This window comes from Ananas comosus, linkage group 16 (genome assembly GCF_001540865.1).
Source record: "Ananas comosus cultivar F153 linkage group 16, ASM154086v1, whole genome shotgun sequence".
Lineage (NCBI taxonomy): Eukaryota > Viridiplantae > Streptophyta > Magnoliopsida > Poales > Bromeliaceae > Ananas > Ananas comosus.
The window spans coordinates 11,011,297-11,023,421 of NC_033636.1; the positions used below are offsets into that span (position 1 = coordinate 11,011,297).

General features: G+C 40.7%; 1 protein-coding gene across 1 annotated transcript; it reads right to left on the reverse strand.

Annotated features, from left to right (window-relative positions):
- LOC109722595 (transcription factor ABA-INDUCIBLE bHLH-TYPE-like) lies at window positions 6,115-8,786 on the reverse strand. The gene has a single exon (XM_020250691.1). It carries the CDS (start codon window positions 8,214-8,216, stop codon window positions 6,411-6,413), a length of 1,806 nt encoding a protein of 601 aa, XP_020106280.1. The 5' UTR covers window positions 8,217-8,786; the 3' UTR covers window positions 6,115-6,410.

The window sequence follows — 12,125 nt, forward strand, 5'->3', positions numbered from 1 at the left end:
AAACAAACTTTTTCAGACCCAGTAACTAAAAAAATCATAACACGATCAACAAACAAATTACAACAAATAAAATTAATTTATTTGGATAACTTATTATCCCTATTCTAATTATTTTAACAAATAAAATTATAATATTTAATACAAAAATGAAAAAAAAAATCCTAGATTCTAGATGAATTAATTTTTTAAAATTTTTAAAATTTTTTTTAATAAAATTCATTATCTTTTAGCTAATAGGTTCACTAGAATTTTTTTTTTTTTTTTTAAAGAGAGATAACACGTTACCTGTTTTATTCATTAGGTAAGTAAACTTAGCTACATAAGGTGATGCAACTAAGGCCTCATGTAGGCGACGGTTCAGTAGAAAATTTTGACCGTATAATATATAGTTGAACGAAAGCAAACTTTAGCTTGGCATATCGAATTATTTCGAGATGTGGGAGCCAAAATCCTGTAGTATCTTTCTTTCTCCTGTACGTGAAGACTTCGAATTCCTTCTTGTAGTAAGTAGTTCAATGAGCTGAACAAAGGCCAACCGAAATATTAAAGAGAAGGAGCAGTAATGCTTTGGGCAACATAATTGGTCCCTTAAAAATGAGGTTGTGATAAATCTTCAGACGCGGCATTTGAGCTAATTAAGATAAAAGCTTCTAAAAACCCAAATCCCTAATATGCATACAAAACTAGCTTGTCCAAATGCACTTTGGCCTGCCAATAACATTAATTATTCCCAGCAGTACATGCCCATGTCGTTATGCAGAATTTTGCTGTAGAAATTATAAATCACAGAGTAATGAAACAAAACTTAGACATAACAAAATGTACATCACTCATGTGGGTCTCCTTTCTCTGCTACTGCTTCACCGATTAAGAAAGAAACGCTATAAGAAAGAATCCTACAACAGTTACCAGCAAGATCACGAAAATTAAAAGCTATAATTAATTATTTTTGAGAAAAAGGTAGCACGCTACTTGCTTCATTCATAGAGGATAAATTAGGCTTACATAATGGAGGCAGCCGGGGCCTCCGACGGGAGAAAGAGCGTCAAAAGCCAGAATAACAAAGACAAGAAACGAAAACGACAATAGACNTTTTTAAACCGTATTTTTCAACGAACTTAGAAATTAAGATACGAATTTTATTCATATTTTATCCGTATCGAATTTTTATCGTATTCAAATTAACTAACTATGGTTTAAAAACATGAGGTTTAATTTAGAAAAGGTAATAATACAAAGATGGAATATTGGAGGATAAGAATGAAGGAAGGTGGGATATTCTAAATTTAAAAAAATAACATGTTATGAGGATGAAAATTTACTAAAATACCCTCATTGCAAACTCCTTGTAATAAAAAATTTTTTGCCCTTATTAAAGTGGTGACCGGTACCTATACCCCGAAGTATCGGTCACCCTTTTTTAATAGATCTATCGTTACCGTCCATTTAAAGAATTTTAACGGTTGAGATTTGTTCGGTGCATAGAAGCATTGCTCTTATATTAATTTTGATATAATTGGTCACGTCAACTATAATAAAATCTTTTCTTGCTCGTATAGTTTATGGTCATAATCCGGTAGCCCACAATTAATTTCAGTATTAAATTTTTTTATATATTTTCCGAAAGAGTCTATTAGCACTTCCGACTCAGATGCTAGGGATGTTAACGACTAAAAAAAAACATGCAATAATAGACATCTTACGCAATATCGAGATAGTCGTAGACGTCTAAAAATTAAGACAATACAATACAATTAATTCGGCTTGATATGATGGGCGTGCATATAGAAAAAAGAAGTTAGAGGCCAAAGTTACAAAAAAAAAAAAAAAAAAAAAAAAAAAAAAAAAAAAGAAGAAATTTTAAAAGGCTAGGAACGATGAATAGAAGTTTGAAAACCAAAATCAAGGCAAAACAGAAAAGGGGAAAAAAAGGGGGTCAGAATCCAATAGTGCAATTAACGCAATTACTGAAAAAAGGTTGTTGCATGTAACTCGTGCTGCGGACGCATGCCACTCACTAACTTCCACTAAAAACGAGTATCATTTGTCGAATCAACGTACGATTGCATCAGATATTTCCTTGTTGGACAATTTTGTATCTTTTAGACTACATCACTTCTCCCAAACGTGTTTCTCGTTTCTCGTTTCTCGTTTCTCGTTGGGTGGGGAGCCTTTTTTTATTTTTATTTTTTATTTTGGTTGATTAAACAGGGATATACTATACCCTGTCTCAATTGGGTGGGGGAACTCTAGCAACAGCAGCAGGGAAGGAGCGTTGCAGCGTCGCCATCTACCGTCCTCGTCGACTGCAGTGCTGCCAACTATACTGAGGCTTGCAGCTTGCTATAAAAAGCAAGTGTTGGCAAAAGCGTCCGTACAGACGCGCTCTCTTTTTTTTTTTTTTTTTTTTTTTTTTTTTTTTTTTTAGAGATCTTTTTTTAAAAAAATATCCATTCAAAAACTATTCACTTAATTCAATTAGAAAAAGATAAACTGTAGCTATATGGATGTTTTGAGAGGGGCGGAAACAAAAAAAAAAAAAAAAAAAAAAAAAAAAAAACAGCAAAAGCTGGGTGTGAGGTCCATTCACAATGGCTACCACCAAGCACATCTTCACGGTTTGATTACCACACAGACAAAAGCGTAAACTCCAGCAGCCACGGCGAGGGACGCGTGGCAGGTGGGGAAGCGCCGCGGCAGGCAGGCTCAACTTGGCCACTTGGTATGTGATTTGGTATAACACCTGCTTCATCACCTTTGAATTTTGGCGATTAATGTACAGTCATCGTTGTAGATTTATAGTCCAATGATGACGCGGATTTAATGTCTAACAACCGCCGGAAGTGACGGGGAATTGCTTCCCGTTCAGCTTGGCCTTTATGTTGATATGCTCTTCGGTAGTCTTCTGTTAGGCATCTTCGAAATTGTGGTTGTTTTTTTATAGTTTGTTGATTTCTAGTCTTCTTTTAGTATACTAATTTTATATGAAAAATTAAAGACTTAGGTCAATACTTTTAATTTAGTCTCTTTTTGAAATAGATTCAAAGATGGTCTTGTTGTATTTTGCACTTTGGTTATTAATCGGAAGCTAATCAATTAGTTCGTTGCACTAGTTCTGGTATATAAGTCTCTATTTAATCATTATAGAATGTAAAAAATGTAAAGGCCAACAATAGTGATATTGAAGAGAGTAGCTACGAATCTCGGCCTCTCAACGTTGAATGGCGTGGCTTTGAATTATAGCAGAGTTTTGCTCGATATAGGACGCGCAATTATTTATCTGTTGTTTAAGTAAATTAAAAATACTAAGAATTTTCTTTTCTAAAGAGAATATTAAGACACAAGTTCTGGAATTTAGAATATCGTGTCTCCTCTCGAAAAGAAAGCGAAAAAGAATTGTAGAAGAGACACTACATGAAATTATTAATTTGACATTATCCCATTGTTTATTGCCAGTTTTAGTCGTGTATTCGTTGTGGATATCATTATCATGGACTAAGAAATCAAAAGAGAATAAGAATAAAAAGCCACTTAGCAACATAACGAGGTGTTAATGGTAAATATTATAAACGACGAAGTTGATTGGCAGAATCACAGAATAATTTCGCTACTCGTTTTTATAAACGAATGGCTTAGGGGAAATAGTTTTGATGATGTGCCGGACTCTCAAGACAAAAATGTTTTCAGGATTTGTTGACATGATGTAACGAATTACACATTACGACAAGTTAGCCGAGTAAAATATGCACAGGTGATGTTGCCGATGTTCAATGCTATTGCTTGTAGGATGAATGTGTTGTTATTATTATTTTATTATTATCCAAGGCAAATAGCATAATATTACAGTGCCCAATGCAGAAATAGAGAATTTAAATGCTCACTAATAGTACAACTGCTTGAGTGATTCTAATCTAAAAGAATCTAAAACGGAACATGCGATCAGATACTTATGCTTCTTCTAAGGCTAGAAGCTGCGAAACAGTTCTACTGAAAATTATTATTAATGCTTATTCTAATAGTCTCTCGGAAAAGACCTAACTAAGGTAAAAGCTTAGCTAGCCTGATTTTTGGAACTCGAGCGAGAGGTAAAAATTGAGCTTTAATAAATAAAAAAAAAAAGAAGGTTTTGGAAAAGTAGAGGGCATTAATGTTTGGGCTTTGAAAGTGAAACCTTCACTTAACTATGCTATGGGCTGATGGGATGCAGAGAGAGAGAGAGAGAGAGAGAGAGAGAGAGAGAGAGAGAGAGATCAGAAGCTTCCAAATAAGAAAAAAAAACAAAAGAAGTTTTCGATGCATAATTTTGCTCATCGGTCGTATTTAGCACATTTAACTAAGAATTTACTTATTGATACTCGAAATCTCAAATTTAAAATTAGTTATTTTACATTTCTAGCTGAACTTTACTATCTTTCTTTCTATCTCACAAAAATAAAAAATAAATTAATAGTTTAATTTTGCTCATTGCTAGCTAAATTTATTTTCGAAAAATAAATAAATTGAATAACTTGCCGTCTTTCTGTCATACAACAACAACAACAACAACAACAACAACAACAAAAAAAGAAGAAAAAAAAAAAGGTTTTGCTCAATGCTGCGTATGGCTCCGGCCGAACAATATTGACCCTTATTAGGATTAAGACACTGTGAGAGTTCGATTATGGATTCACTGGTTGTAGCGTTGTCCTCTTATACTGTGTTCTCATCGGTATCTGTAATTAATTGTTGACAATAACGATATTCTCTTTACATCACTATTCAAACAGGTGGTTACAGTAGCAAACAAAATCATTTTTGACACCGGAGGCAAAATTGCTTGGCAAGGGCTTCACAAATTATTCGTTTGAGAACGTAGAATCGATTTATTACATAAGCGTCGGGCTCCCAAATCTCCGGGCAACTTTAGTGTAAGATATAGCTTTAAGTTTTCCTTTCCTCAACTATTAGTGGGTTCAAAACTTTTTCAGATCCGAGATCCAAGTTCGAATCCTAATTGATTTACATTTTTAACTAAGTTTATTTCTAAATGAAATAAACAAAGCGGATAGTATACTTCCTATCTTTCAAAAAAAAAAAAAAAAAAAAAAAAAAANCATAATTGGTCCCTTAAAAATGAGGTTGTGATAAATCTTCAGACGCGGCATTTGAGCTAATTAAGATAAAAGCTTCTAAAAACCCAAATCCCTAATATGCATACAAAACTAGCACTTTGGCCTGCCAATAACATTAATTATTCCCAGCAGTACATGCCCATGTCGTTATGCAGAATTTTGCTGCAGAAATTATAAATCACAAAGTAATGAAACAAAACTTAGACATAACAAAATGTACATCACTCATGTGGGTCTCCTTTCTCTGCTACTGCTTCACTGATTAAGAAAGAAACGCTATAAGAAAGAATCCTACAACAGTTACCAGCAAGATCACAAAAATTAAAAGCTATAATTAATTATTAGTTCCCTGCAATTCATATATATATGCAAGCATTCAAGATTAGCACCAGCACCTCGGCGGTCGATTTAGCAATACATTCAATTTGAGAAAACCATAAAATTTCTTCCACACAATATTTACCATGGACATAATATAAAAGTTTTTTTTTTTTTGAGAAAAATGCAGCACGCTACCTGTTTCATTCATTCAGACAATAAATTTAGCTATATAGAGTGAGATAGCAGGAATCTCGAGAGAAGAAAAAAAAATAAAAATAAAAAAAAAATTAAAAGGACAAAATAAAAGAAGAGTAATAAAAATATAAAAAAAATAATTACAGCGTCAAATCAAATACACGAAAATATCACCCAGCATGATCCGTTGCCAGTTTCCCAATGCGTTGTAGTGTCAAATCAACATAATATAAAAGTTGATCATAAAATTAAGAACTCTGCTGCTAAAAATAAAAAATAAAAAAAATAAAATCATGAAAATTGATTTGTCATTCACCTCTACCATATTGAATATATATATATATATATCAGAAAAGGCAATGTTATTACACCGAGATAAAGCTCCCGCTAGACAAGCTTGTCTTGTTGGGGATCAGGGACTCAGGAGTTAAAAGAAAGAAAAGGAGAGCAGTTTACATATACGAACTAATTAAAGAGGAAGGCAAAATTAAAGAAAAGGAGATGAACTAATTAACGCTAAAGTAAAATTGCCCTCTTACACTGCATTATTATTTACATAAAGAAGACTATGCAGTTTTCGTCAGGAATACTACTAGTGGAATTTACTAAGCGCTATAAACCTCAACAAAAGATCAAAAGATCAAAAAAAAAAAAAAAAAAAAAAAAATCTGAATCTGCTCCGAGCCTTAAATTTGCTCGATCCTCTTTAAGTGAACAGCACAATTCGGTGCATGGCTGAGCATATATATATATAGAGAGAGAGAGAGAGAGAGAGAGAGATCATCACTGCGACTGGGACTGCGACGTGGTCATCTCACATGAAATGGCGGCGACAATCTTATCTCGCGTCGCTTGCTCGGAATCGGGCGGCGACTTCACGACGAAAGTATGCAGCACGGAGCCATTGGTGGCCAATACATTAGAATCGACGACACTGACGTTAGACTCGTTGAAAGCCTGGATGACTCTGGACAGGGGATGGCCATCCAAAGGACTGGTGACCCGAACAATCACCTCATCGTGCAGCGCTTGGATCTCGACCGAGGGCGGCTCGAGCTCGGGGGGTCTGGGTCCGAGGCCGGGGTTGTTCCAGCGGGCTCGGTCGGACTCGAACTCTTTGAGCCGGCTCTGGAGCTCTTGGATGTAGGCAATGGCGTCGCCCAGCAGGGAGGCCTTGTCCATCTTGGAGATGTTGGGCACCACGGCCCGGAGGGCGTAGAACCGCTGGTTCAGCTTCTCCCTCCGCTGCCGCTCCGCTTCCACGTGGTTGAGCGGCTCCTCCCGCCCATTGGCCGGCTTCCGCCCTCTCTTCCTCGGCCTACGCTCCTCCGCCGCCGCCGCCGCCGCCGCCGTAATCCTCCGATCATCCTTGCTCGACGATTCCACGTCCGGAAGGTCCGAGTCTAATGCTAATGCGCCGCCCGATTGGGCTGCAGCGGGGGACGCCGCCGCCGCCGCCGAAGTCGCCCCACCACCATTGCCGAAATCCACTGTCCCAAGCGGCGGCGGCGGCGGCGGCAGCTGTTGCGGACGCGGACGCGGACGCGGACGCGGCTTTTGAAGCAGGGATTGGCTGATGCGAGGGTGCTCCTCCGTGAACAGGTCGGCGGGGCGAGGGATCGGTCGCTGCAGCGACGGCGACGGCGACGGCGACGGCGACGGCGTTGAGCCCAATCGGTCGGCGCCGAACCCTCCTAGCACGCTGTTGAGGAACTTGTTATCATCCATCCGGTTCCAATTCAGCCCGTTAACACCGGCATGCACCGGCCTCTCTTCAGGCCCGGAGGCGGAGATCTGGGGCGGGCGACCGATGCTGGTGAAGTCCATTCCGAAGATTCTGGGAATGGACTCCTTCAAGCGATTTTCGCCGCGGGAGAACACGGACCGGATCATCTTCATGGCTTCGAAGCCCTCGGGCACACGATCGAGCGAGCCCAATTCGACGACCCCGCCGCCGTCGAGGGGCACGAACGCGACGGTGCGGAACCCCGCGGACCTCGCGAGGAACGCCCTGACGCAGAACTCCGAGGAGGAGGAGGACGACGACGTGGCCACGTCCGAGACCCAGAAGGGCTTCCCCGACGCGAGCGCCCTCCCGGGTCCCCCCTCCCCGAGGGGGAAGGAGAAGTACATGGAGATCAGGAAGTAGGCCTCGGCGTCGGTCACGCGGTCGAGGCGGATCGCCGCGTTCTCGTCGCCGCACCCGTACACCGCGTCCAGCTTCTGGAGCACGCGCTTGATCATCCGCTGCCGCCGCTCCTCCTCTCTTTCCGCCTCGCCGGCGCGGGCGACGATGCTGCGGCCGCGGCGGCGCGGCTCGGCGTCGCGGCAGTGGCCGTCGCCCCAGACGAGGAGGGCCTCGCCGGTCCTGGCCCGCGTGGCCTGCCAGAAGATGGCGTAGGTCCAGGGGCGGCCCGATGGGCCCTCCACCACCTCCTGCAGCTTCGTCTGGAGCTCCGCGTCCACGTCCCCCGCCACCACGCCCTCCGGGGACACGCGGCACCCCGACAGGTACTCGAACGCGCGGGGCCCCAACACCGCCGCCGCCATGGCCCGCTCCTCCTCGGACCATAGCCTCCCCATCACCATTAAAGCAACCCTCTTCCTCCTCCCTCCTCCCTCCTCCCTCCTCAATAGTCAATAGTTAATTCCTCCCCCTCCACCACTCACAATCAAACCCTAATCCGACCTTCTAACTACGACTGTATCCGGCGGGGGGTAATTATTAAGGAATAGCTTAAAAGAGGAGACGAAATGGAATCGGAGGGGGGCTAGAGTCATTCGTTTGAGGATCTCTTTTTCCGCAAGGTGTTACTTGTTAGGGGGCGGGCTAGGGTTTAATCTCGCCTCCTCCTCCTCCTCCTCCTCTTCCTCCTCTTCCTCCTACTCGCGTTTCGCGTAAAATTCGTGGAAACGAGGCGAGGCGGAGGAGTGCGTTAGGCGGAACCAAGTCGGCGAGGGCTTGGATTTAAATACGCGTGTCAGCACCTCGCTCCTCCTCGAACCACTACAATACACCGCACCGACCGCCAGTTATCCTTAGACCCGGTCTACAGACCCCGAGGAGCATCGAGCGGAATCAGTAGCTTTTGGAGGCGGTTCGAAAATGACGTGGTCCACCGGGTACAAACAACACTGTGGCGCTGCGAGCGACTGGCGAGCCGCGTGCTCGCCCACTAGCGTTTACACCGAGCCGATCCGCGCTGTGGAGTGTGGACCGAATATGGTTTTACATGGGCTTATTTGGGTCCTACTTCGCAGATGGGCCCCAGTCCTGTGCGACGGTTACATATCACGTTTGTTGGGGTCCCACAGGTCATTTTCACAATTTTGATTCGAGCGCGTTACCCCGTAGATTTTTGGGCCGCTGCACATGTTCGTGAGCCGTTGGTGCGCGTTACATTGTAGATTCATGCGGCATCGTACGCCAGTTGGTGAGCTTGTCTTTAAAAAAAAAAAAAAAAACACATTGTGCGCATGCATAATATAAAATATAGTTGTGTTGAAAATTTGGTACTTCTTCTTAAACATATTGAGATTCTGTAACAGAAACATTGAATCAAATTTTTACTATAAATCTGTCTCCTCAAATATGATATAATTATAAAAAAAAATAAAATAATATACGAATAAAATAAGATTTACTAAATAAAAAAAAATTATATCTGAATCCTCTTCTGTAACAGAGCAATGTCAATCTTTTTAAATCTATCGTATCTGTTTCTCGTCTTTTATAAACCAAAAAAACTACTCTTTTTTTTTTTTTTTTTTTTTTTTTTTTTTTTCTCCTCCCTTNGCCCGGGGCCCCAACACCGCCGCCGCCATGGCCCGCTCCTCCTCGGACCATAGCCTCCCCATCACCATTAAAGCAACCCTCTTCCTCCTCCCTCCTCCCTCCTCCCTCGTCAATAGTCAATAGTTAATTCCTCCCCCTCCTCCACCGCTCACAATCAAACCCTAATCCGACCTTCTAACTACGACTGTATCCGGCGGGGGGTAATTATTAAGGAATAGCTTAAAAGAGGAGACGAAATGGAATCGGAGGGGGGCTAGAGTCATTCGTTTGAGGATCTCTTTTCCCGCAAGGTGTTACTTGTTAGGGGGCGGGCTAGGGTTTAATCTCGCCTCCTCCTCCTCCTCCTCTTCCTCCTCTTCCTCCTACTCGCGTTTCGCGTAAAATTCGTGGAAACGAGGCGAGGCGGAGGAGCGCGTTAGGGCGGAACCAAGTCGGCGAGGGCTTGGATTTAAATACGCGTGTCAGCACCTCGCTCCTCCTCGAACCACTACAATACACCGCACCGACCGCCAGTTATCCTTAGACCCGGTCTACAGACCCCGAGGAGCATCGAGCGGAATCAGTAGCTTTTGGAGGCGGTTCGAAAATGACGTGGTCCACCGGGTACAAACAACAGTGGGGCGCTGCGAGCGACTGGCGAGCCGCGTGCTCGCCCACGAGCGTTTACACCGAGCCGATCCGCGGTGTGGACCGAATATGGTTTTACATGGGCTTATTTGGGTCCTACTTCGCAGATGGGCCCCAGTCCTGTGCGACGGTTATATATCACGTTTGTTGGCGTCCCACAGGTCATTTTCACAATTTTGATTCGAGCGCGTTACGCCGTAGATTTTTGGGCCGCTGCACATGTTCGTGAGCCGTTGGTGCGCGTTACATTGTAGATTCATGCGGCATCGTACGCGAGTTGGTGAGCTTGTCTTTAAAAAATAAAAAAAAATAAAAAAAACACATTGTGCGCATGCATAATATAAAATATAGTTGTGTTGAAAATTTGGTACTTCTTCTTAAACATATTGAGATTATGTAACACAAACATCGAATCGAATTTTTACTATAAATCTATCTTCTCAAATGTGATACAATTATAAAAAAATAATAATAATATATGAATAAAATAAGATTCACTAAATAAAAAAAAATTATATCTGAATCTTTTTCTGCAACAGAGCAATTTCAATCTTTTTAAATCTCTCATATCTATTTCTCGTCTTTTATAAACCTAAAAAACTACTCTCTTTTTCTTTCTTTTTTTTTCTCTCTCTCACATGCGCCCATACATTAGGTGCATGCAACCATGGACACGCCCATTTAGTACGATCCGCTGATGACTTCAAGATACCTCATCCTACACTCTTGTTGGAGAACCTCAACCGGGGGATAGCAACTTCAAGCTTTAACCATTTATAAATAATTTATATATAATGCTAGCTCCACTAAAACATACCTCCAAATCTAGTATAACTATAATTCTTACTCTAATTAATATTTAAATTTATATTAATTTATTTCTGATAAATTTAAATATTTATTCTATTTTATTTAGAAATAGACTACAAATTTTATCAAATTGTAATAAATTGTCATTTTCAATCCGTTTGAGAATTTTACTCGATATATATATATATATATTATACGATTGCAAATCAATTGACTGGGAGCTGATCTATTTTTTACTAACTTTTTATGTCGTAAGCTGATAACTAAACTAATCGAGACAATAGTAATTAAATGGTTAGTTTACAAACAAAAATAAAATTTGACTCGTATTAATCTATGCACTTTTAAAAGCCTCCAGATTCACTTTATTAATTTTTTAAGGGAAAACTTCAAAAACCCTCTCTGTGGTTTCACATTTTTTCATTTTAGTACCCTGTGGTTTAAAGTTTATCAAGTTAGTACCCTGTGGTTTCTCACTTTATCACTTTAGTACCCTGTGGTTTCACACTTTATCACTTTAGTACCCTGTGATTTAAAAAACCACAGGGTACTAACTTGATACAAATTAAAACCACAGGGTACTAAAGTGATAAAGTGAGAAACCACAGGGTACTAACTTGATACACTTTAAACCACAGGGTACTAAAGTGATGAAGTAAGAAACCACAGGGTACTAACTTGATACATTTTAAACCACAGGGTACTAAAGTGAGAAAAATTGAAACCATAAGGGGGGTTTTTGAAGTTTTCCCATTTTTTAATTTAGCAGTGCTGTTCCTCCACATATATTTGGATGATGGTCTCAAGTGGAGGGCGTGTGTTATCTTTCCAATTCATCTTCTAGAAATTATAGAAAAATCTCTCTTCCTCAAAGCAAATCTCACAAAAAGCCCACTACTTTGACAGTTTGCGCTGACAAATAGTCTAGATGAGCCACTTTTTCTCTGATCCCTATAAAAACCAACCAAACCAAGAAAATAAATAAATAAATATTCAACAAATTATGGTTTGACTTTAATTTGGTAGCAAAAGTTAGAAGCCCCCATTTCTTTTCGGTTGAAGTTTTCATAATTACAGCTGGGATGAAACCTCAATTTTTAGATGTTGATTTACGTACGCTAGGGTTCTAATTGCACGAATGACACATACCAAATTGTGCAGTAATGCTTTTATCGATTAGGAACTTTGACGAATCAATGCACTTTCCGAATACTCATAATTTATTACAGTAGGTATGGACTAAAAGAAACCCACACAAGGAAGAG

What these genes read in the sequence shown, in the direction of transcription:
- LOC109722595 (XM_020250691.1), bottom strand. Translation starts at nt 8,216, where the DNA reads ATGGTGATGGGGAGGCTATGGTCCGAGGAGGAGCGGGCCATGGCGGCG.